Source organism: Cucumis sativus, chromosome 6, assembly GCF_000004075.3.
Source record: "Cucumis sativus cultivar 9930 chromosome 6, Cucumber_9930_V3, whole genome shotgun sequence".
Classification (NCBI taxonomy): Eukaryota; Viridiplantae; Streptophyta; class Magnoliopsida; order Cucurbitales; family Cucurbitaceae; genus Cucumis; species Cucumis sativus.
Window position 1 is genome coordinate 15,621,611 of NC_026660.2, and position 25,271 is coordinate 15,646,881.

The following is a 25,271-nucleotide window of genomic DNA, read 5'->3' on the forward strand; positions in this document are numbered from 1 at the left end:
ATAGACATCATTGGAAAGTTAGAATATTGAATAATCCTAAACAATATAGAATTGATAGTTGATGTGACTGGTGACTAATGTTTTGTGGTGAGTTTGTAGAGAATGTAAAGGCAGAATGGGGAGATCGAAAATTGGTGGCTGCCGACGAGCCACCTAGCGTGGGGGGCCAGACGAGCACAATTAGTGTATCTCTTAGATTCATAAATAGCCATACTAAGTTGGACCGGATTTTTTTCTTTTAATATGAAGTTGATTTATTTATCAATTTATTCCAATTTTAAATGTTTATAAAACTGTCTTTTCAAACAAATAATAAATAAATAAATAGATAAAGTAGGAAGTTACAAAACTGACTTTTAGGGATGGGGAAGATGTTTTTGAATTTAAGGTCATGATTATTTCTCTCAAAATCTTTTGGTGGGTTCAGATCCACAGCCAAATCTATAATCCACAATTAGGATTCAAATGTATAAAGAATACAGCTGCATTTGAAAATTATATACTACTCACCAAGAATATTTGGAATGAGAAGTGAATTCATTCAAAAAATAACAATTTTACAACATATAATAAAATTTAATATTTTATCAATACAGACATTTATAGAAACATGTTTCTATTAGTGACATTGATAGAAATCTATTAGTTTTTATCAGGGATAAAATCCAAAATTTTGTTATAATTTGTATTATTTTAAGAAATGTCCCTTATTATAATTTTAGGTTATTATTGTGTTTACAATAACTAATTGAAAACTTTTAAACACTTCCTAATTAAAGATATAACCATCAATGTTACAATTATGAACATTGTGAATTTTACTATTACCGTTACGGTATCGTTATCCATTAACCCTAAATGTAACTATAAGAAGACAATACAAGGCAAACAATTCCAATCATAATTAATTATATTTGCAAAATTTCTAAACAAAATGTGACAAAAAGAAATCAAATTATGTTTACAATAGAAGCTCGTTACGATAGAATCTTGTTACACTTACACCAACCTTAATTACTGATGGGTAAACATAACTTAGTCTTAATTAAAAGTTTAAAGTTTAATTAATAAAAGGATGTGTTTAGATTTCAGTTAGCTAGTGGTACAATTTCTTATGGCCTACAATTCCACATAACACAAGAATGTGAACACACGTTGTAGCCTAATAGAACAACCCATTTTTATCATAGCCATTTTTCTTTGACCTCACGTTTCCATTTTCCAACCATTCATTCAACATGAAAATTCCAAGCTAATGATGCAGACATTTGCATTATTGTTAAGAGTGCTAACATTTTTACACCAATAGAGCCTAAAAATATCTATATAAAAAACATTTTTTTTTTTACCACATAAGTTGCTAATAAAACACAATTCAACTAACCATACTTGTCTCGAATAATCTTAGATATTTGAATACTCAAAAGAAACATAACTTAGAATTAAGTGAATTATACCAATCCACACCTGAAAGCATTATTAGTATTAAGGTGGTAATTGGAGTGCATAGAGTTGGAGATGAAAACGACATTAAATGCCCAAATTAGGACAAAAGTATTGTATTAATTGAATGAATATTACAAAGTACTAATTTTTGTTAAGGTGCTTTTTGGAAGGCTTCTATCATGAGCCTCCACCCACCCACCTTCTCTCTCTCTCTCTTATTTTTCTTTCTTTTTTTTTTCCCTTTAAAAAATGGTAAATAAGGTAAAATGCAACATTTAACTATAAAATTAATGAAGTTAACCTAACAAAAAAAAAACAGGGCACATGTATGTGTGTGTGTATATATATATATATATAGATATATTTAATGAAAAACTAGAGATGCATAATACTCACTCTGATTGAACACAGGTCTTAGATCTTCTTTGCTGAGGAATTCGAGTGGGAAGGAAACAAGATGCCCCTTCACTGAACTTAATCTCTCCATTGGATCAATCCTTTCAATTTCTCCATTCCTATAAAACTCAAGCTTCTCAGGGGCAATTCCTAAATCTATTGTCGTGTGTCCCAGTCGCTCTTTCCAGATCGCAACGCTCTGTCTCAGCCCAGCTCTGTATTTAAAATGCACGTAAAAACTGTTATATTGAGAAGGAGAAAACAACTCAGTATCGAAAGCACAAGTCGTACCTGGAATTTATGAGGTCGTTTGGTATGCAAGAAAAAACATCTTGGTATATTGTTGTGTTTGTCTGTTTGAAAAGCAACAGTTTATTGTCAGTACTCTAATGCAACAAAACAGAAATTTAATGCAATGCTTTGGTGATGAGGTACCAACATGGGAGAAGAATGCAAACTTTTATTCTATGAGATCTTAGTAATAATTGCTATCATTCTAAGGGGAGGATCTTCGAAAGTATAAATATTTTGTCAATTTTTCTATTTTTGACAACTTCCCTTTACAATTTGTATTTTTGGTATAACTAGATATTATGTTCATGAACTATCCCAAGATTGCATCTGACCTACCTACCTACCAAGGCTAAGTTCACAAGACAGTAAATATTGAAAATTGTCTAGACCTTATGTTAGACCACCACTGTTATTTACTTATAATAGAAGAAAGAAAAAAAAGGACGTGAGGAACTACCTACAGTCAATTAAAAAAGAATCACCTACAGTTAAATTTTAAAAAATGACAGTTATTTCAAAAAGGAAGTTAAATCAATGAGAGGGAGATGGGAAAGTGTACAGGCAGTTTTTGAGTGAAAGAAAGGTCTGTATTACTCCTTGAAAGACAGGGGAAGCAGAAGATTGGTGTTTTGTATTCTGGTTTGCTTTTTAGTATTTTGTTTTGTTTGTTGTTTGGTATTTTGGATTAGGAGGTTTACTTGTTTGATGTTCGTGACTCATCTTCTAAGGTTCACGGTTTGCTTATGCTGTAAGTTGTGTTTGAATTATCGATACAATAGAAACACTACATCAGTGTTCTATCATCTTATTTGGTAATCATTTGGTTTTTGGATTTTAAAAAGTAAGCTTACAAACACATCTTCCGCTCCTAAATTTCTTGCTTAGCAACCAAGCCAAGTTTTTTAAAAAAATTAAAAACTTATTTAAGTTTTTGAAATTTGGCTAAGAATTCAACTCTTTCACTCAAGAGAGATGAAAATTGCTGTAATAAATAAATTGAAAAAATAGACCTAATGTTCAAAATTTCAATGATTACCAAAGAGCTAAGTTCTTTACCTCAGGTCCTCAGTGGTGAACCTAGGACCTAGAAGGTAATTTCATAATAATATCACATGTTGATCCTTTCTAATAAACCAATTAGAAATCAAATTCACACCTTGGAGACTTTTAAAATCTCAAGCACCAAAATAGTAACTAAATTCAAATCTAAGAAGTCAAAAGTATTCCTTTTAAAACCTTTCGAACCAAATAGAAACTAAGCTTAAATCCAAAAGACGAACGGTGTATTTGATTTCAGAGATAATTGAAATAGAATTTTAGGGGCGAACTTCTATTCTCTCCATTCTAGAAAAAGCTATTAGTCCTCAGGGAAAAAAAATACACATTAATCTTTTTAGGCTTTCTCACCTTGGCAGTTGCCATCCACGTATCCTTGTAGGTTGAATCAGCAACTGGATCAACTATTTGACTGACCTGGAGAAAACAAATTCACATCATAATCAGCCAAGTTTCTTATTTGGTAATCATTTGGTTTTCTCACCTTGACAGGTAAAAAACTGTGAAACTTCCAGCAGTGAAACTACTTTTTCCTAATTCTAAGACAGATGTTTAAATTTGCCACCCACTAACCTGTCCGGGACGAAGACCAAGATGTTCAGACCAAAGAGAGATACGTAGACTCCAGCAAAATTTTCCTGCTTTCCATGGTTGTCCTCCCATAGATGAATTGATGAGTTCGTTATCTTCAATAACAACGGCGATCTGAGAGGAATATGTTTATTAGTTATTCTTTTCAGGAGTTGTTATTTGTAAATTTTCAGGTACATTGTGAATTAGCAGCAATTAAATATTTTATTGATGGAAGAAAAGAAAAGGAAAGAAACTGCAAAGGGCCGTGGTTTTCCAAAAGAGAAGTGGTACCTCGGAATCCCGAGCACCGAGTAAACTTCTGTCGTTGATATTAGCCGAACCAATCAAAGCAATACAATCATCGATAATCATAATTTTACTATGCACGTACACCTACAGAACATAAAAAGGTGCTAGCATGTCAATAAAAGCTGACTGCCGCTGCAGATCAGTTTGAAACGATTTCTAAGTACTTATAAAGTCATTTAAAACAAACCCTATGTGTTCCATCCAAAATCACAAAGCATGTTAAAAACAAACCCATAAAAGACATATATAAACACATACATACATACCTGGCTTGTAGCCACAGGACCACCATCAAAGAGTTTACCATAAGCTCTGAGGCCATAAAACGATATATAATCATGAAATTTAGAACCAAGAAGCTCATAAAGATTATGCAATATTGAATTCGGTCCTCGGCATATAGTTCGATACTGCCAATGCATTATAGCCCTAACAGATGCTGCACCACTGTCATCCAGTCCCCCCTGACAAACCGCAGATTCAGAATAGAAGAAAACAAAACAATATAAATATATATATGCATACATATACTACAATAATAAACCAGCAAAGGACAAGAATGACGAATTTCCAAGAACTAGAACCTGAAATCCAGGCAAGAGTGGTATGACAACAATGACCCTAAAAATCTTCTTTTCACGGTAGGCTCTCATTATTCGGCGATATAATGCGTCTAACACACGGTTCCTTATTGAAACATCGTCTGAGAGGCCTGATATAAAAAATTGATTCTGAAAAAGGAAAATCAAGTATCAATATCATTAAGTGTAGAATACCAGTTAATTTCAACAGCAAAATTCTCAAATATCATCATGTTTAGTTAAAAAATGAGGGTGGAAATAAAGAAAATGAGAAAGAACAGAAATAATAAAAGAAAAAGTATCAATGCAATAACCGAACTACAGGTAAAGAATCATATACCTCAATGTAGATAAAATGTTCTGCCTTCTCAATAAGAGAGCAATATGCAGTGTGAATGCTTTCTTCATCTTGGCTTGTCCCAGCAGACCACTGACTGACGCTTCTGATGACCTGAAATGAGCGGTCATTAGCAACAAAACAATCTAATACCATAAATACTGGTGAATCACTGACCACCAACTAGCTTGTATATATGCAAATATGACTTTAAAGAGCCTTAAGTCCTCCTACTAGGAGTTGATTCACTTAAATAATTTGCTGGTTCAGAAAATTAAGGATGTTTCACTTAAGATATTCATACAGGTGAGTTGAGGTTTTTTAAATATAAATAACATCTATACAAACAAAAAGGGAGTTCAGATAATCCCAACTACATGAGCCTTAGCTACTGTTATAAATATCATAAAATCAAAAGACAGTGGAGTGCATTTGAAACTGCAAAAGAACAAGTTCGCTGAAGAAAACCAAAATCCAAAACAATTTTTATCCACAGGTATAAAACTTCCAATATCTTCTTCAAGCAACTCACCTGGCAACGACATGAAGCACGTGGACCAACTTGTCCAGATTCATCTGTGAAGCCACCATGATCTCCCCTGTCTTGTGTTTCCCACCACTCAAAATCTGAACTTTTGATACGATGATGTGTTTTACCATCTCCAGAAAACTTTCCATGAGAATCCAAATGGTCAAGATCATCGACAAAGCCTTTCAGAGGCATATCTTGTCCCATGGGTTCAACTTTGATCTTCCTGAAGGAAAAGGAGAGACCACTGCTAACCCTACTTGGCTGATCAAGGGGATTGACAATGGGTTCCAGTCCATTTAATTTTGGACCTTCGTTTTCAGCACCCTGTCCATCAGCCTCTTGAGGCAAAAGCAATGGAATATCATGGAAAGACGATCCACGAGAAAACGAATCTTGCACTGTTGTTTCTCTAGGGTCGTCAAGACTCTTCTTTTCAACCTCCAACTCTCGGCTATTCCACAAATAATGAGGAATGACCATATGATGCTGAGGCATAAGTAATGGAATTGCTTGCTCATTTGGGGCTTTATTTCTCTGCAGGAAAATATACATTTTCATTAGGATATAGTGTTAAAACTTTCAAAACTATTGTTGTACGTTCTTCAAATGCTTCATGGTTTAACAACTTTTGTCCTATCTGGACAGAGTATAAACGAGCACTGACCTTAGCATAATTCCAGCGTTGGACAAAATGCCTGGCTATGTCTCGACAAGGTGGTCCCCATAGTGCACAGTGGACATCATGCCAAGGCATGCGAGGATATTTCTTGCGATCCAACTCATCTCTCATGGTATCTTCCCATGAATTTGGCTCAGATTCCCTGAGTCAATTATAGATGAAATTAGCAAAATTACACAAAATCATCACGTGGAATCAAACAGAATTATAACAGAATAGCATGAAAAGTTCCCAAACACAAATAACTAGTGAAAGACCCAACAATGGCTAAACAGAGTCGGTACTCTACTATCTTTTATTTATATATAAGTCAAAATATAACAAGCAACAAGATAAACGATAACGAAAGAAAGAATTACCCAGAAAAACATACCAGCTCTATTTACAAGAAGGATACTACCCCCTTGTGGCTACAGCAGCCTACCCTCCAAAGAAAATTCCCAAAAATAAAACCTACCCAGCCTATTACAACCTTTCCTATTTATAGTTCTCCTAAAATTCCTCCCAATGGGGCCCATGCAGCACGTTCTCCTTCCCCATCATTCTTTCTTATTATTAACTGGTAAATTCTCATTTCTGCCCCTCCTCACATACGTATGTATAATTGGTGGCCTAACAATACCCCTCGGTTTCAGATTCACCTTGTCCTCAAGGTGGAATGTGGGGAATTGTTGATTCCTAGGAAGCACAGACACGGACACGGACACGGATACGATAGGACACGGCGATACGCCAATTTCTAAAATAATAGGACACAGACACGTTGGGGATACGTTATTTTTTTAAAGTATTTTTTTATATAATATATATAAATTTAATACAAAACACTAAATGTTTTTCATTTCCTCAACAAAAAAAAAAAAAAAAACTAAATGTTCTTCAATCTTCACTAAAAGAACATAAAATGTCAAATTAACATTTAACCATTGTAGGTTGTAATAGTACAAAACATATTAGGTATATTCAACATGGAAAGGGATTTTCCATACAAAAGAATAAAATATTAAAGACTAATAAAAAAACTATCCTCTCAAATCTCAATAACATCTTCATCCTTATCAACACCATCCTCCTTAGTAATTTCAGCCTCCAACTCTGGATCATCTAAAGATAAATTAGCTACTTCAAGCATGTCTACATCTTCAAGTGAATCAGAAGCATCTCCTGCAATATCCCATGCCTTGGTTTCTCCTTTTGAATATTCCGGAGTTTTTCTAGACAAAAGATGAAGGTTACTGTGGATAAATACCAAATCCTCTGCACGTTGAGGCGTTATTTTGTTCCTCTTGATGGAGTTAATAAAGGAATATGTGCTCCAATTTCTTTCACAACATGAAGAGGATGATGGTTGTCCTAAAACTTTGAAGGCAATCTTCTGAAGCATTGGTGCATAAGTCCCATGAGTTGCCCACCAACTTATAGAATCTATTGTGTATCTCTCGCATATGGAATCATAATCATCAAAATCTCCAGTTTTTGTAGAGAATTGAGCAACTTCTACATTCACTTTTGCACGATCCTCCGAGCTACTAAAATACCTCTTCATACACTTCATTCTCTCTCTAGTTAGTTCGACATCTTGATGTGGAGCAACTCGATTAGGATCTTCTGTAAGCCATTCTTCACTATAGTATCTATATAAAAGTTTTAAGAAAAGGTTAAACTCGAAAAAATTAACTGAGAATCAACTTAGAATGTACTATACTAAAATTAATTAAATACCTTGGATTCAAAGAATGTGCTAAACAGTGAAGTAGAGTACTATTCTTGTTCCAACAATCAATGAGAATGTTATACATCACGTCATAGAAAGAAGAGAATTCAGTTGGTCGCAATCCTTCGTGTTTATATATGGACATCTTCACCTTTTCAATCATTGTATCCCACATGTCATACACCAAATGTAAACAAGGTGTATCCTTATCACAATCTCTTAGCATGTCGTATATGGGTGAAGTGAATGACAAAATATAATTAATTTTGTCCCACCAAATGACATCGAGCACCAACTCCTTTACATGTCCTGCCTTGACCACATCATCTTCTCTATAACTTTCCCATTTATCACTGATGACCATAGCTTGTAAGCCGCCTTTAATAAGCTTAAACCTCTTAAGCATAATAATAACCGATGCAAAACGAGTTTCAGCTATTGAAAGCAATTTAAGAGGCACAAATTCATTAAACATGGCAAGCATCATGGAATGGTTCATGATAAAAAATTTCACTACCACGATGTCCCCAGCAATATAAAAAATCCAGCTGCACTCTCCATAAACAATTTGATTATTTTCAACATTCTTGCCAGCACAAATGTTTTTCAGGGCAAGATTTAGAGTATGAACTACGCACGGTGTCCATATAATCATCGGAAATTGTGCTTCAATAAGTTGTCCTGCCCCTTTGCAATTAGGAGCATTATCCGTTATCACTTGAACAACATTCTCATGACCGACTTCATTAATCACTTCCTTCATCGAATTTGCAATGAAGTACTTATCCTTAATCTCACCTGAGCAATCGACCGATTTTAGAAACATTGGCTTACCATTAGAAATGGCCATGAAGTTTATCAATGGCCTTCTTTGTGAGTCACTCCAACCATCACTTATAATGCTCACTCCCTTTTTTCGCCATTCACCTTTAATAGGCATCAGTAGTCTTTCAATATTAGCTTTCTCCCTTTGCAGTAGTAGACTAGTCCTCAACATATTATATCCTGGAGGCTTGTATCCAGACAACGGATTGTTTGCGGCATAAGTAAAGGCACTGATAAAATGGGGGTTCCTTGCCAAATGAAATGGCAAGCCTGCTGAATAAAACATTCGAGTAATAAGTGCATCCAATTGGTCCCGTGATGTCTTGTTGAATGATTTTTCTAGTGCACTTGTATTGCCTTATCTTTTCTTATTCTCAGTCTCAAATCTATTTGAACTGGTCACATCCACTCCCCCAATTGATATGGATGAAGATGCCATTGGCAACGAAACATTTTTTGGAGCTTTTCTTTCCATTTGAATTTTTGTCTCATCTTCTAACCTTCGCATATCTGCTATGTCTTTAGGAGTAACCTTTAGACATGGCCCAATTCCTTGACCAACTATCTTCAGCAAGTGAGCTCTCACTCTTGTATATGAGCTCTTCTTTATAACGTGACAAAAATTGCATTGCCATGAAAAATTTCCACCCCCGTCACTTAACTTCTTAATCTTAGTCACATATTGCCATAGGGGTTTAGAATCATCTTCAACAGTGCTACTATTACTTTCCATGGAACTCATTACTCCTAGTCCTAACATTTAAAGAAAAAACAAATGAATTTTGAAGTTTGCTAATGGTATATATATAAAACTTTGGTTGATATTTTAGAAAGATTAAAAGATTTAAAACTTTGAAAAAGATTAAAACTTTGGAAAAGGATTAAAACTTTGGAAAAGGATTAAAACTTTGAAAAAGATTAAACCTTTGTAAAAGATTAAAACTTTGGAAAAGGATTAAAACTTTGAAAAAGATTAAACTTTAAAAAAGATTAAAACTTTGGAAAATGATTATAACTTTGAAAAAGATTAAACTTTGAAAAAGATCAAAACTTTGTAAAAGATTAAAACTTTGAAAAATATTAAAACTTTCAAAAAATTAAAACTTTCAAAAAAGATTAAAACTTTAGAAAAAACAAATTAAAACTAATAAAATATAACTAAAAAAACATACTTGATAGTTGGTCGTGGTTTGGTGAATTTGTTTTGAGTTGCCGGCAGTGACAAATTGCAAGAAAGGAAGAAAACTTTCCTCCACAGAAGAAAAAGGAAGAAAACTTTGCTCCACAGAAGAAAAAGGAAGAAAACGGAAGAAAACGTGCCCTCCACGGAAGAGAAAGGAAGAAAACTGAAGAAGATTTGATTTACTGTATGTGCATCTAATAAAATCTTTATATTTGATTATTTATTAGAATTAGTTTAGTGGGCGGGGCTTTGGGCTGGACTTAAGTTAAATATTATTTATTAGAATTAGTTTAGTGGGCTGGGCTTTGGGCTTCTTCCAAAAAGGAAAATGGAGTGTCCGGACGTGTCTGAGACGTGTCCGGACAATTAAAAAAAAAAAAAGGGACACGAATTTTGGCGTGTTCGCAACGTGTCCGAACGAATCCATGTCCGCCAAGTGTCCGACACAGATACCAGCTCTAATATGAAGTATTCGTGCTTCTTAGGTTGATTCATCTGGTATACAGCTTCCCAGGTAGATTCTTCCATTTGACTAACCATTCATTCGCTTCCAGCTCCTCATTCCAACGGATTCCCAACACCGTCTCAAGCCATAACTGTAGCTCAAAGTCTTCTGTCAATATAGGATGTTGTTGTTGGACCACTTGTTGATTTCCCAGCTTGAGTTTTAGTTGGGAGATGTGAAAAACATTGTGAATAATTGCTTCCGGAGGGAGTTGAAGTCTGTATGCTACTTCTCCTATTTCTTCAATGATTGGATATGGTCCATAAAATCTGGGGGCCAGTTTTTCACATCTTTTGCGAGCTAACGAGTGTTGCCTATAAGGACGGAGTTTCAAGTATACTTCATCTCCTATTCTGAATTTCAGTTCCCTTCTTTTTGTGTTTGCCATTTTCTTCATACAATTCTGCGCCCCAGTCAGATTCTCCTTCAGAGCATTCAATGCTAAGTCCCTTTCTTTTAATATTAACTCTACTTCATTGTTCGGAGTTTTTCTATTCCCATAAGAAATTAAGGGAGGGGGTTGTCTTCCATACACCGTTTGGAAAGGGGTGGATCTCGTGGAGGAGTGGAATGTTGTGTTATACCACAACTCAGCCCATGGAAACTTATCCCACTTGTGCGGTAGCTCGTTACAAAAGCATCTTAGATATGTCTCCACACACTGATTGACTCTTTCGGTCTGTCCATCGGTTTGGGGGTGAAAAGCGGTACTTCTTTTCAATTTAGTTCCCATGGATGCAAACAATTCTTTCCAGAAATGACTAATGAAGATTTTATCCCTGTCGGATGTTAATGATTTAGGAATTCCATGTTGGCTGACCACTCTTTCAACAAACACTTTGGCTACTTGTTTAGCTATGAATGGGTGTTTCATGGTAACAAAATGAGCATACTTGCTTAATCTGTCCACCATTACCATGATTATGTTCATTCCTCCCGCTTTTGGCAATCCTTCTATGAAATCCATGGACCATTCCTCCAATATGGCTTCTGGAAAGGGTATTGGTTGAAGTACCCCTGCTGGTTTTGTGGCTTCATATTTGTACCTTTGACAGACCTCACATTGCTCGACGTATTTCTTGATGTCTATTTTCATTCCTTTCCAATACAGCTCTCCGCTCATTCTTTTATAGGTTCTTAGGAACCCTAAATGCCCTCCTAGAATGGAATCATGGAATCTATGCATCAACGTCGGTATCAATGAAGAAGTTTTGGAAAGCACAACTCTGTTCTTGTAAAGAAGTTTCCCATTCTCCAAACGGTATTTACTCCCTTTCTCGGAACCATGTTGTAACTCCTCCCTGATTCTTTGGAGTTCTGCATCCTGCAACACTTCCCGATTCACTATTTCCATATTCACAATTCCTACCGTGGACATCGAATTCATTTCCATTGGTTGTTCGATTCTAGAGAGTGCATCTGCTGCCTTGTTTTGTAGCCCCAGTTGATATAGTATCTCAAAATCGTATCCTAGTAGTTTGGTTAACCACTTTTGGAACTGTGGTTGTACCTCCCTCTGTTCCAGCATAAGCTTGAGTGCCTTCTGATCTGATTTCCTCCCAAGGAGGTAATGCCTCCATTTCTGCACGGACAGTACGACAGCCATGAGTTCTCTTTCATAAACCGATTTGGATTGTGCTCTACTGGATAATTTTTGGCTGAAGAAGGCTATGGGATGCCCATTTTGAGATAGTACCGCGCCCAACCCTATGCCCGATGCGTCTGTTTCAATAATAAACGGTAGATTCCAGTTAGGCAACGGTAGAACGGGGATAGTAGTCATGGCTATCTTCAATTTTTCAAAAGCTGCAGAGGCGCCTTCATTCCAGAAGAAGGAGTTCTTCTGTAAGAGTTTAGTTAATGGGACGGCAATTTCTCCATATCCCTTGACAAATCTCCTATAGTAGCCGGTCAAGCCTAAGAATCCTCGCAATCCGGTCACATTCTTGGGTTGAGGCCAGTTAATCATATCCTTGATTTTCTCTTCATCTGCTTCTACACCTTTACTGGAGATCATGTGTCCTAAGTATTAGATTTGAGAGTGTGCTATTACACACTTTTTCTTATTCGCGAACAATTGATTATCCCTCATGACAGCAAATACCATGCCCAAATGTTTCTCATGTTCCGACAGATCAGTGCTATACACTAAAATATCGTCAACAAAAACCAATACACAGCGTCTTAAGAAGGGTTTAAATACCTGGTTCATCAAGGATTGAAAGGTGGCTGGCGCATTTGTGAGACCGAAAGGCATCACAACAAATTCATAGTGTCCCTTGTGTGTTCTAAACGCTGTTTTTTCAATGTCTTCCTCATTCATACGTATTTGGTGATACCCCGATTTTAGATCCAACTTCGAGAATACCGTGGCTCCATGTAATTCATCCAGCAACTCCTCTATTACTGGAATGGGGAATTTATCTGAAGTGGTGACCTGATTTAGCTTTTTGTAGTCCACACAAAAACGCCATCCCCCATCCTTCTTCCTAACTAACAAGACTGGACTGGAATAAGGACTACGGCTGGGCCTGATCACTCCTGCTTGTAGCATTTCCACCACCAACTTCTCAATCTCTTCTTTTTGCACGTGCCCATATTTATATGGTCGTACATTAATTGGTTGTTGATTCGGCATTACCATGATGCGGTGGTCTATTGCTCGCTTAGGTGGTAACCCCTTTGGATCTTCAAATAGATCGGTATACTGTTGCAACAACGTTCTGATCATGGGAGTGTCTTCTTCATCCCCTTTTTTGGTCAGTTCCTCAATTCCATTTTCATTCTCTTCAATCTCATAGTTGAGTAGTGATAATAAAAACCCTTGATCTTCCTTCTCCCAGGTTTTTTCAATCGTCTTCAAGGAGCATTCTGCTCGAATGAGGGAAGGGTCCCCTTTTAGTTCAATCTGCTTTCTTCCAACCCAAAAGGACATGGTCAGTGACGGCCAATGTATTTTCATAGTGCCTGTGGTATCTAACCACTGCATTCCTAGGATTGCATCTACATTTCCCAACTCGATTAACAAAAAGTCTGCCACTACTGTGATCCCCTGTAGTTTTACTTCCAGCCTCTTACATAATCCTCTCCCTTTACAACAAGTCCCGTCCCCAATTGTTGCTGCAAAGGTGGTGTCTGCCTCGCTCGGTATCTTCATTTCTTCTATGATCTTATAGTGCACAAAGTTGTGGGTGGCTCCACTATCGATCAGCACCACTACTTCTCTTCCTTCTATTTCACCCCTTAGTTTCATAGTACCCTTTGAGGTCAGCCCAGTAATGGTGTTTAATTCAATCTCCTTCTTCTTGTTAAGATCCAGGTTGTTTAATTCCAACACTGCCTCTGTGTTTTCCTTTATCATGTTCTCCTCTTCATTCCCTTCTTCCTCGTTCATGATGAATAGCATTAGTTCCCTTTTTTCCTTCATTCTACATCTATGCCCCGAGGAATACTTCTCATTACACTTGAAACACAACCCTTTGTCAAGTCTGGATCTAAACTCAGCATCTGATAGGCGTTTAACGGGTGGTTCACTCCTTTGGTAATTACCTTTGATGGGTATCGTCACTTGCTTCATTGGGAAGTCAGTCTTCCTTACTACCCCTTTCTCCATTCCCTCTTGAGCTTTGCCCACAGACCCTTCTCCTTTCTTGTATTCTATCATTTTCCCTTCTGCCTTTGTCATTGTCAACGCCATGTTACGATCATTAACCAATTGAGCCTCTCTCATGCAATCTTCCAACGTCTGTGGATATCTGCTGACCACTTCTGCCTGAAGATTTGGTTCCAACCTGATCAGAAAGGCGTCCCTTAATAGACTCTCCTCCATGTGGGGTAAAGGTGCCGAGTAGGTGACAAACTTTTTCACATAGTCACTGTAAGAGTCATCTTGTTGGATTATGATCAACCGTGCTACTAAACTTTTCTGCCCAGAATCTTTGAAGAACTCGAACATCCTTCCTTTTAAATCTTCCCACGACTCCACCCTTTTCCTATTATGTGTCCATCTGTACCAATCCACTTCATCTTGCCCAAAACTGACCACAGCCACTTTGATCTTCTCATTTTCGGGTAGATTGTTGATTTTGAAGAAGTGCTCGGTGTCACGGACATATTTTTCCAAAGTGTGTTTACCTTTGGTTCGTAGCACTCGGCACTGTACACCCAGAATTCCAGGTTTTCGCCCAAGAACATAGGCATTTCCAACTTCTTGTACTTACTTCGATCGATTGTGTTCTGATTCGTATCGATTGTAACCTCGGATTCTTCTATTTTTCCTTTGAGCTTCATGACCAAACCATCAGATGTTCCCGACTCATCTTTTTTTTTGTAGTTAGAACTCTCCCGTAGCTCATCCGCCATTCTTTCCATTGTTTTCTTCATCTCCATTAACATTTCCTTCATGCCCATAATTTCCTTCTCTGTTCCCTCCACCCTTTCCTCAATCTGTCGCTGTGCCATGAGTCGCGTGACCACCCCCAGTTTTATGGCTCTGATACCAAATGTCAGGCTCCCAAACACAAATAACTAGTGAAAGACCCAACAATGGCTAAACAGTGTCGGTACTCTGCTATCTTTTATTTATATATAAGCCAAAATATCACAAGCAACAAGATAAACGATAACGAAAGAAAGAATTACCCAGAAAAACATACCAGCTCTCTTTACAAGAAGGATACTACCCCCTTGCGGCTACAGCAGCCTGCCCTCTAAAGAAGATTCCCAAAAATAAAACCTACCCAGCCTATTACAACATTCCCTATTTATAGTTCTCCTAAAATTCCTCCCAGTGGAGCCCATTCAGCACGTTCTCCTTCCCCATCATTCTTTCTTATTATTAGCTGGTGAATTCTCGTTTCTGCCCCTCCTCACATACGTATGTATAATTGGTGGCCTAACACTCTCTAACCTTTTACCAACTCAATTAATTTGGATAAAAAATATCGTAATGACATGAGGAATCATCTAAGTTGTAACAATTACCCAAAAAAATTCAGGGAAAATGTTCAGCAGCAAAGAGAGTAGAACTTACCTTGGATTATAGTAGTCCTTTCCAGGCCATACTGAAGGAGGACAATCACCAACTTTATGTTCAGGTGTATCATAACGACCAAAGCATAAATCCAGTCCTCCAATAAAGCAAATATGATAATCAACAATGACAAGTTTTTCATGGTGGGACCTATATTAACCACTCACTAATATTAGATTCTGGAAAATCTAGACCAATTTGACACAAAAAAGTACAGATTTATGCCCTCAAAAAGAAGACACTGAACACATACCATAAGTACACACCACAGGAGAAATGGTCGGGGTAGCGCAATACTCTCACATTCTCATGGATGCTGAGAAGTTTTCTCTTACTATAAACACTGTTAATTTTTAAAGCAAGGGCAACCTCTTTGTAGAGAAGAATGTATATCTGTATACAAAATGCAGAAATTACCATCGTCAGAGATTCAAATCAAAACTGTGGAAAACGAAAGAGCGAAAATACATTTATAATGCATAAGGTATGCAAGTTTCATAACATTAAGAGAGGGTTATTCCAAAATTTTATCTATTCCGTGCCTGGTACCATTAAATCAATGGACACCTATTCTATTAGAATATATAGGTAACTTTTTGATGCCTCATTATACTAATGCTTCGGAGGCATAGAATAATTATTACAAAATTTTCTCTCTCTACTGTAAACAATTGAGTCTTTTTAAAAAAAAAAAATGTAAATCAACTTTGTGGAATAATTAATGTATTATTTTTAACTGTTTACATGGATAATTAATTGATATATAAAAACCATTATCAGTTTGAGACTTTGAAAGAGATTAGATTGTACCAAAATTAGCTAGATGCATGGAATTAAATTTAAACTTCATGTTTGTGTAGTTTTAAAATTATTCCAAGATTATTTGAATAATCTAAAAACTTGTAGTAATGGCGACGGGGCAGGATCTCTATCCCTGGCCCCCCAAATGTTTTTACTTATCAAAATTCAGCTGCAGCATTGGATAAAAATAGATAAACTTCAGCAATTAATTTTGATTTTCAACATTCCAATACAATTAAATAATTAAAAGGACATGAAATTTATGAATAAGATATTTGTGAGTTTACATTATAACTAACAAGATTTTCATGAATTCATATTATAAAAATATGAAAGAATTCCAAAAGGTACCTGGACCCCTTCCTTAGCTTTTGCTTCAAGTAAAGCATCAAGCCTAGATGAAGCATTGGAAACAAAAGGCCGCCGCAGATACAATTCTGGGCAAAGCCACCAACCACAAATGAAAATCTGCATAAAACTCCTCTCTCAGCCAAAAATTCTTCCCCACAAGAATAATGATTGTAAAACCTCTTAATAAGGGGGAGAAAATTTTGCAGGGAATAGAATACCTCTGATTTTGCACGTTCAATGGAAAAGGCAATCGCTTCAAAAGCTGCTAGGCCGTCGATGAACCATTGAGCCTTGCTACCATCGTCAGTCAAACCTCTTGGTGGAGCATAAGAACCAAAACGGTGAGGATGACACCAGCCCTCAGGAGGCCTCAGTCCAGCATCATTAATTGCAGCAACCCAATCTTTAACCTTGGATCCAGTCTTCGCTCTTATCCTAATACTCCTATTTCCACATGCTACCTGACATTTTAAATCACAGATTTAAATTCTACCTAAGAATTCTTATTAGCACAAAGTTCCACCACAAATAAAAGTGTCTAACAACTACTAAATGAATAATGGAAGAAGTGAAATCTGTCTTAATTCCAACCGTGTAGGGGGAAAAGAACAGCACCACATTTATAACCAGAAAGAAATTATAATGCCAAAATTTCACTACCTTAAATGAATGTCGTAACGGATTTGGCTCCCTAATTTCCTTAGCCAAAGATAGTCGTCCATCTCCATTGCCATCAGAAGTAGGTAGCACATCAAAAACTATAATATCCATTGGTTGAGTATCAAAAGGATCTCCCAACAAGGCCAAAAACCCAGGTTTTAATACAGCCCACACCTACAAAGTCCAATCAACAGTGTAGATTTCTATGTAAAGCTTGTCATTAAATAAGTTGCTTTGAAAACCTACTAACAGTAGCAATATGCCAAAATTGTCCAGTTAAAGACAAAGGTTTATGGGCAAATAGGAAATTACTACAACATGGAAAGAGATGAGAAGGTGGGAGATCCAAGAGGTCAATTGCTAAGATGCAAAAGGCAGGAAGGAAAGAAACTCTAGAAGATTTTCATGATACAGACATCGATAAGATAAGCGACAACAAAAAGCATAATGCATAACCAGTAGTTTCTTTCATAGTCAATTAAACAATCAAAACTCAAAAGAGCCACAAGTCATGGTATAATATGATCATAATGCAAATCCAAGAAGATCCAGTTACAGTTTGTCAGATTTTGATAGAAGGAAGTCAGAACTCGAAAGAGTAAACAAGCATTTAAAGTTGAAACCTCCATAGAAGGAGAAAAAGAAGAGAACATCCTACACAAGTTCTTGAAAAGGGAGGAATTTCATTTCCTGCTAGCATACCTACAAATTTAGGTGTCTACTTTAAGAAACATATAATCAAACTTTACAATTTGGCTCCCAGAATAATTATATAATCATTTTGTATAAACTGAGAGGATCTTAGTCTGGATATAGGGGATTTTAAAGAGGTTTTACTTTCAGGACACCTTTTGAGGGAACAAACAATAGAGCGTTTGAACTGATTATTGCCCATTTCTTTATGGAACTGTTAGGGTAACCAGATCACCAGAGGACCTCCATATTCTAAAAAAACCACAACCAGTGGCTGATCCAAAAATTTTATTGACAGGGAGCTTATAATTCAGTCAAAATAATTTAGAAAAAAGTGTAGGGAGTGAGACTTAAACTTGGGTCTAGAGGAGGCTGGAAAACAGTTTTATCACTGGACCGGCTACTGGTATTGGTATTATTTCAGTTTTTTTAATATATATTATCTAAAGAGCATACTTGTGACGAACACAGCTTGGCCTATACTAAATCTGCTGCTATCTTCATGTGAAAATGATATATTGAATGTTCGCAGATTTCTCTATATAAACAAGTCTTGTATAAAGCAAATGATAGGTGAAATAGATCATAACCTAGCTGCTAGGACATACTTAATAAGCAGCGAGAAGGAGAATAAGAAGAAGAGGAAGCTAACTGCATCCAACTAAACTTGCTTGGTCATTTAAAACACCATGGAAACCCAGACATAAAGATAATTAAGAAAAGAAAAAAAAAGCCCCTTACCTTTTGCCAATTGTCATTACAACAACCAAACCATGGGCATAGACAACATTTCCTAGAGTCGTCTTGCTTTGGAATTTTAGGTAGATGCTTCACCATGACATAATCCTCTTTCAACTTTGGGCCATATTCTGGTGAAAATGATAACTTAGAGACCTCCAAGAACCTGCAAACCTACAGTTTATAAATTTAAAAGGAATTATAATAATAAAAAGAGATCATAAATGATAAAAAATGTTTTACATTCATGCATTAAAACATACAAGTGGAATATCAAACAACTAAAATAAGGATCCTAAAAACAAAGACTAGCATCGAAGTGTTCTATATTAAAAACATGCATTAGGACATCTTGAATACAAGAGGGTACTTGTTAACACCCCAATGGAGGTTTAAGAACCAAAAGGTACTAAACTTCAATGCAATAGGCATTCCCCTTGATCATATTCAAAATACCATTATACATCTTGCAAAGAACAAGTGAAACGAGCAAAATACTACTCATTATTGAAAAAAAAAACAAGCAAATTAGAAATCTAAAACACTAGTACTCATTTGGCTCCGGTAGAAGATAAATTAAACAATTTTTCTCAAGAAAGATGAACTTGGTATATTAATCGTAATTACAAATTCTCAGCCACCTGACAGTTCCCTACTTTTGACTAATATTATTAACGTTCTAAATTTGGTCGTACCTGCCATGCAGATATTTGTCTAACAATAGCAGTCAAAACTATTTGAAAATTTCATAAAACCATTAGGAAACCCAAAACACATGAAAGGGAAAGGGAAAGAAGAAAAAAACGACACTGACATGTGGTTCTCAACATTGTGATATTCCCATTTTCATTCATGACCCATGAATTTCTAAAGTATAAGAAGTGAAAGCTAATCACACTAATCAATGGTAAAATTGGTTTCTCGTGACTGACAAGTATATCAGGTCTTTTACCAATGTGAGAGAGATTTTGGAGCAAACAGACCTTAAAAGAGGACTTGTTACAAAATAATTTGTCAAGGTAATTCAAAAATTACCCTAATTTTGTACAAATTCTGAAAACACATTTTTTTAATTAAGTCTGCAATAGTATGGAAATTTCAAAATTAAATTATTTTTTAAAAAATACATTAAGATAACAAATTTCAGTTGATCAGTTAGTTGAGTCACATTCCTGCTTCCATGTTCGCAAAGAAGAAAAGGGGGAAGAAACCACGAAGAGAAAAAAAATCTATGATAAAAAACACCAATGTGGTAGTAATTTAATAAATGTCCATACAAGTTTTCAGAGAGGTAATAGAAAGAAAATTTATTAAGACTACACTAGGTACCCACAACTGCAATGGCAAATATCCCATGAATTTCTTGGCCACCATATGTTGTAGTCTTAAGTGTAGGGTCACCATTTTTAAACTTATGAAACAATTTGTTTGATAAAATTACTTCCTTGGAGAATTCTTTTTTTTTTTTTAATGAGAAATTACAACTTCCATTAAGAAATAATGAAAGAATACATGGGCATATAAAAACCAAGCCCACAAAAAGGAGGATTCTCCTACAAGAAGGGACTCCAACTATACAAAATAATGTCATAAGATAATTATAAAAGGTTTACAAAATCAAAAACCAACCGGAAACATGAAGGCGAACATGAGACCATAAGCCTTCACTCCCCTTTTCAAGACCTCTAAACACCCTACTATTCCCCTCTTCACAAAGCACCCACGGAATAGCACAAACGCTAGCACACCAGAGAAAATGGCCTCTCTCCCTAAACGGTGGATTGAGAAGGAACTCCTCGTCATATCTCTAACAACTTCGTGACGAACACAGCTCAAGCCAAAGGTCTAGAGAAAAGAATCCCAAACACCGCTTGCCAACTCACAATCGCAAAGAATAGGCTATACTTTCTTGGAGAAATCTTGAATATATCTCAGAATTTTTATTGAATGAATGGAATAGGAAATAAAGCTTATTTATAAACCACCAGCCAGAAACCAGAAGGGATTAAAACAAACCCAACTAAAACAGAAACAAAACCCAACTGAATACAACAACAAACCCAAACAGATTAACAACCAACTAAACTAAACTAAACAAGAGGAAGACTTCCACAAAATCTCTTACATCATTGTTCCACAAAAAAAATAAACCAATCTTTCATTGAGAAAATGCAAGAAAATAGATGTGCTGTAAAAATAATATAGAAATCCTATACAAAAGAAGCCGATACAGTGGTTTCAGAACAGTAATAAGATATGCATCATATGTATTCAAATAATGTATCACCACTTATACCTCCCGAGAGTTGACAATATCCATGTTACTCAAAAAGTGATTCAGATACCCTTGCATAGCAGTCTTAGCTCTATCAGACATAGAGTGCTGCCTTAATAAGGCAGGCCGAATAATTGGCAGGGCTGCACTGGATGGAACATCCCTAAAATGAAGTAACATGACCATATATGAATCATTTACGCATAATTGAATAGGCTACATAAACAAATTCTTCTCATTTTGCTTTGAGCATAGCTGAAAAATACCTATTTTTAGAACTTTCATCGTGATGCAGAGGCTCGGCCTCATCATCTGGTCCGTCCTCATCTTGGGGTACTGCTGTTTGATCTCCTATTCCTAGATTTTGAAGCCATTCTTTAACCTTTAATATAATGTTCCAATGAAGAATACATCAAAACCCCAAACCTTCGTATTAACGATAACTTATCTAAGATTTCAAAAGCATAAAAGCATTAACACCAAATAATTCACATTATCAAACCAAGAACAAAACGGGTAACGATTTTTTTCTTATTTTGAAATTCTTGAGTGTTTGCTCTAACTTACCCACACTTCAACTAATCTCATAGGACAACTTGTCTTGACCCTACAACATTTGAGTGTCAAAGAAACTCACAGAATAAGAAACCTACAGTTGGTCACCATGGATTGAACCTATATGACCGCTTAGCTCTTTATCAAAGTCATCCCCTATTTACCACTAGACCAACCCATGATGGTTAAGAAAACATACAATAGTAACAATCATACTATAAAGTCTTTCGAGGGGTTGAGACACAATCAAGCTTATGTAGGGGTTGAAAGAGCTGATTTGATCAATTGTTTGATTCTATATCTTCCCTTGAGCCTTAGTGTGTAATGATTTTTGTAGTTACCCATTAAATCTTATTAGGCTGATTGGAGCCCTGTTTTCATTTGGCTCCCTTTTTTTAATGGAAACAACAACTTTCATTTGGCTCCTATTGTAAGCCACAATTTCTCTTAATGAAGGTATGAGTTGTCGTGAAAAAGAAAAAAAAAACAACCATACAACTATGTAGACCATATTATGCACATACCTGTTCTTGCTTCTCGTGAATTTCCTCGATGAATGCCCGTTTTTTTAATGCGAAATGCAAGTAAAATACATGGGAAGCTTTCTTCAACATGCGCCATTTAAACTATTACAGGAAAACAAGAAAGAGTTAAACCAGGAAATGTTCAAAACTGAAAAGGTAAAAAAAAAAAAAAAGTTAAAAAATCTCAAAATGATGATGGAAAACACTCACTACACTACAGCAGGAATATTGGCAAGGAAATCATTTTATAACGGGGGAGTACAAACAACTAAGTAACTCTTACTTCTGCTGGAGTGTTTTGGTAGAATGGAGTAGTTAATCGTCAAATTTTAGAATTAGGAATAGGGCATCGAAATAGAGCTCTAAATACAATAGAATAAGCCTTCCTCAATCCCACCACTACACTATACGACAAACTTGAGGCAATTCATCGATAATAATACATAATTTTACAATTGTCATATCCGATTTCATCATTGTTCTAAGCGGACAAAACAAAACAGATTGCACAAATCTAATATTACAAGCCTAGACCCAATTGAAATTACAGAACACCTAAAGCGTGGAGTAATTCAGCAGCAGAAATGAAATCTCCAAAGCATGATAAATTTAGAAACAACACAAATTGAAAGAAAAGAAAAAGAAAAAAAAAAACCCAAACCTGCTTATACTGGCACTCGATTGTGTAAGAAAGAAGCATAGGACTGATATCGCCGGCATCAGGACGAGAGACAGAAATGATTGTAGCCTTGGGCAACTCATCGAAAATCCTTGTAGGCTCAGGAGCATCCTGATGAAACGAAAAAAAGGAAGACATCGAAGGCGTAGGCTGCTCCGATTGCATTTGAACGTATCGAGGCCCGCCTCCGGCCATCAACTGCTCCGATCCCATCCCAAATCTGTCCAAGAGCACAGCAGCTTGGTTTGATCGAATTTTGCCACAATTGAAGAGTATAGAATCACAGAAGAGAGAAAGAGAGAGATCGAGAGATGGGAAATTCTTGGCGTTGAAGATTGAATTTTTGGCTTTTTTCTGAACTGCAAGCAACAAGAAACACGTCAAAGTGTGAAAATTCGCGGGTTTGTAACGTGGGTTTCGGGTCAAATCCAGCAATGAAGATGAAGGTGGAGGAACTTTTCATTTGGTTTGGTCGTTGTAAACCATTGGTGTGTTATTTTTTAATGCTCCACATTCATAAAACAATCGCCAACTCGTTTCATTCAGTGTACACAAAAATTATTTATATTCCTTTTCTTCTCCTGTTAGTATTTATATTTATATTTCCTTTTAAGATCTTATATTTCAATAATAATTCTTCCTTATTTAAAATAATTATGTTTCTAAATTGAGGTTGATTTTTTACAAGATATTCACTTTGAATATACGAAAATTTGACAAAACTTTTACATGTTTTTTTTCCAATTATTTCTGAATTTTTCTTTATATATATTTGAAGTTAATGTTAATAGATAAAGTTTGAAATAATTATGAAATAAAGAAAATAAGGTTAAAAGGTAGAATATATGAAATATTTGTATACGACAATATTAACTTTTTAAATACAAAGTTTAGTGTGTATGTAATACAATACTCATGCAGCAAAGCAAATTGAGGTGTTAAGCAAAATCCATGAAAAGAAAGTTCATCCCAATTCGAGGAAAAATCTCTCTAAATACAATGTCCTATTGACAATATAAAGATAAATACAAAAAATCAATATAAATTTTAAAAAATTTGCTCGATATTTTTACGAGGCTTTTAATCATTATACTACCAATAAAACATTGTTCTTATAGAAAATCCTCTCAATTTAAGATCAACTTCCGTTTCATGGTGATGTATTTGACCTAACACCTCAGTTTGTTGAATCATATACAAAACTTAAAATATTCAAATTTTTAATAAATAAATTTAGGTTGAATTAAAAAGAAAATGTTCTTGAAATTTACACTCTAGGTTGAAATTACCGACTTTTAAAAGTTGCAAAAATACTCATACTTTTCTTAAAAGGTTAAAAAATACTGTTGAAGTTAGTATTAAAAAAATTGTTAAAATTTAATTTAGAAAATATGCCCAAGTTAAAATAAATAAATCAATCAAATAAAAGAAACCTTCCACACCATGATTATATGAGTAGAAAGAGTTATTACCTTGTTACGAAAAAAAGTTGGACCTCGTTGTTTTAATAAACTTGTATGTTTCTGAACTCATTTTTGAAGTTTAAGAGTTTAAGTATATTTTTTAAAAGTTTAAGTTTGGAGATAATTTTATATAAAATAAAAAATTTAGGATATTTAGTATAATATTTAACCATAAAATAAAAGAAAGGTAATAACTATTTATTGTGAAAGTGCCGCGTGTGCCCTTCCACTCACTAACGAGTAACGACTTCAAGCCATCGAGAAGAGTCTTCTTCTTCAACACCTGTCTACAATTTTCCTATTTTTAAATGTTAGGAATACTAAGACAATATAACATTATAATCAATCAATCATTTTGACCATATATTCCTCCCATTGTATTACTTTTAATTCCGTTTTTTCTAACTTTATAACTCTAATTATTTCAAAACATCTCAAATTTAGTAAATATTAGTTCTTTTACAATCATGAATAACTATATTTTTTAATAAATATTATTAGTATAGATGTTTATTGTTATGTTTAATCTCCCCTATTTGTTATTCTTCTATTTTTAACTTTTTTTTTTTCATGTAATGATACATGTGTGACAAATTGTTTATAAATAATAATATTTGATAGTTTTTGGAAAAGAAATATATCGTTTGTGGAGAATTTTGAAAAGAAATTTATTATTTTTTTAATTTATTGATTTTATTATTTATATATTATGTTATACTTATTCTAAAAGTTATATTTATTGTTTTCGACCTTTTGGTTTTACTTTATGATAGTACTGGCAGAAATACTAAAAATATTATGATAATAAAATTTACCTAATTTTATTTTTTAAATCGTAAAAGTATCAAATTTAAAATCAATAACTTTATGATCATCGAGTGATAGTTATATAATTATTTTTTGATAACTGTTTTATGTATTAATTTTGTCATATTTACAATATGCAAAAATATGTGTCATTAGCTATTTTTTTCTAAATGTTTTTGTCATTTGAAGTAAGTTTTCTTAAATAAACTCGATATAAGTATTATAAAAATTCAAATTTATATTAGAAGGTTAAAAGGAAATAT

The 25,271-nt window shown here is 35.1% G+C and overlaps 2 protein-coding genes across 4 annotated transcripts; both read right to left on the reverse strand.

The window, feature by feature from the left end:
• Window positions 1-1,521: 1,521 nt before the first annotated feature.
• LOC101211856 (phospholipase D zeta 1) lies at window positions 1,522-23,272 on the reverse strand. Of its 3 annotated transcripts, none has more exons than XM_004150042.3 (20): window positions 22,721-23,272; window positions 22,060-22,161; window positions 21,247-21,362; window positions 21,002-21,143; window positions 18,709-18,879; window positions 17,275-17,448; window positions 16,833-17,075; window positions 16,615-16,731; window positions 15,716-15,855; window positions 15,463-15,612; window positions 6,189-6,345; window positions 5,525-6,058; window positions 4,996-5,106; window positions 4,659-4,805; window positions 4,341-4,538; window positions 4,057-4,158; window positions 3,766-3,897; window positions 3,544-3,609; window positions 2,134-2,195; window positions 1,522-2,057 (listed from the first exon to the last, which is right to left on the reverse strand). In XM_004150042.3, the coding sequence occupies exons 1-20, from the start codon at window positions 22,949-22,951 to the stop codon at window positions 1,811-1,813; spliced, it is 3,342 nt and encodes a 1,113-aa protein (XP_004150090.1). In that variant the 5' UTR covers window positions 22,952-23,272; the 3' UTR covers window positions 1,522-1,810. The 3 variants fall into 3 exon arrangements, with proteins under 3 accessions (XP_004150090.1, XP_011657284.1, XP_011657285.1); XM_011658982.2 differs by having other exon boundaries at window positions 21,247-21,337; window positions 22,721-22,856; XM_011658983.2 differs by lacking the exons at window positions 21,247-21,362; window positions 22,060-22,161; window positions 22,721-23,272 and having other exon boundaries at window positions 18,709-18,871; window positions 21,002-21,137.
• On the reverse strand, window positions 7,068-9,582 carry LOC116404561. The gene is made up of 2 exons (XM_031887297.1): window positions 7,926-9,582; window positions 7,068-7,837 (listed from the first exon to the last, which is right to left on the reverse strand). Exons 1-2 carry the CDS (start codon window positions 9,026-9,028, stop codon window positions 7,234-7,236), a joined length of 1,707 nt encoding a protein of 568 aa, XP_031743157.1. The 5' UTR covers window positions 9,029-9,582; the 3' UTR covers window positions 7,068-7,233.
• Window positions 23,273-25,271: the final 1,999 nt, after the last annotated feature.

Excerpts from the sequence above, each read along its gene's own strand:
- LOC116404561 (XM_031887297.1), bottom strand. The coding sequence starts at position 9,028 with ATGTTTTATTCAGCAGGCTTGCCATTTCATTTGGCAAGGAACCCCCAT. Across the intron at positions 7,838-7,925 it reads GCACATTCTTTGAATCCAAG|ATACTATAGTGAAGAATGGC; the intron begins GTATTTAATTAA and ends ACTTTTATATAG.
- LOC101211856 (XM_004150042.3), bottom strand. The coding sequence starts at position 22,951 with ATGGGATCGGAGCAGTTGATGGCCGGAGGCGGGCCTCGATACGTTCAA. Across the intron at positions 3,898-4,056 it reads TCGGTGCTCGGGATTCCGAG|ATCGCCGTTGTTATTGAAGA; the intron begins GTACCACTTCTC and ends TATTCCTCTCAG. Across the intron at positions 2,196-3,543 it reads CGTGGATGGCAACTGCCAAG|ACAAACACAACAATATACCA; the intron begins GTGAGAAAGCCT and ends CTTTTCAAACAG.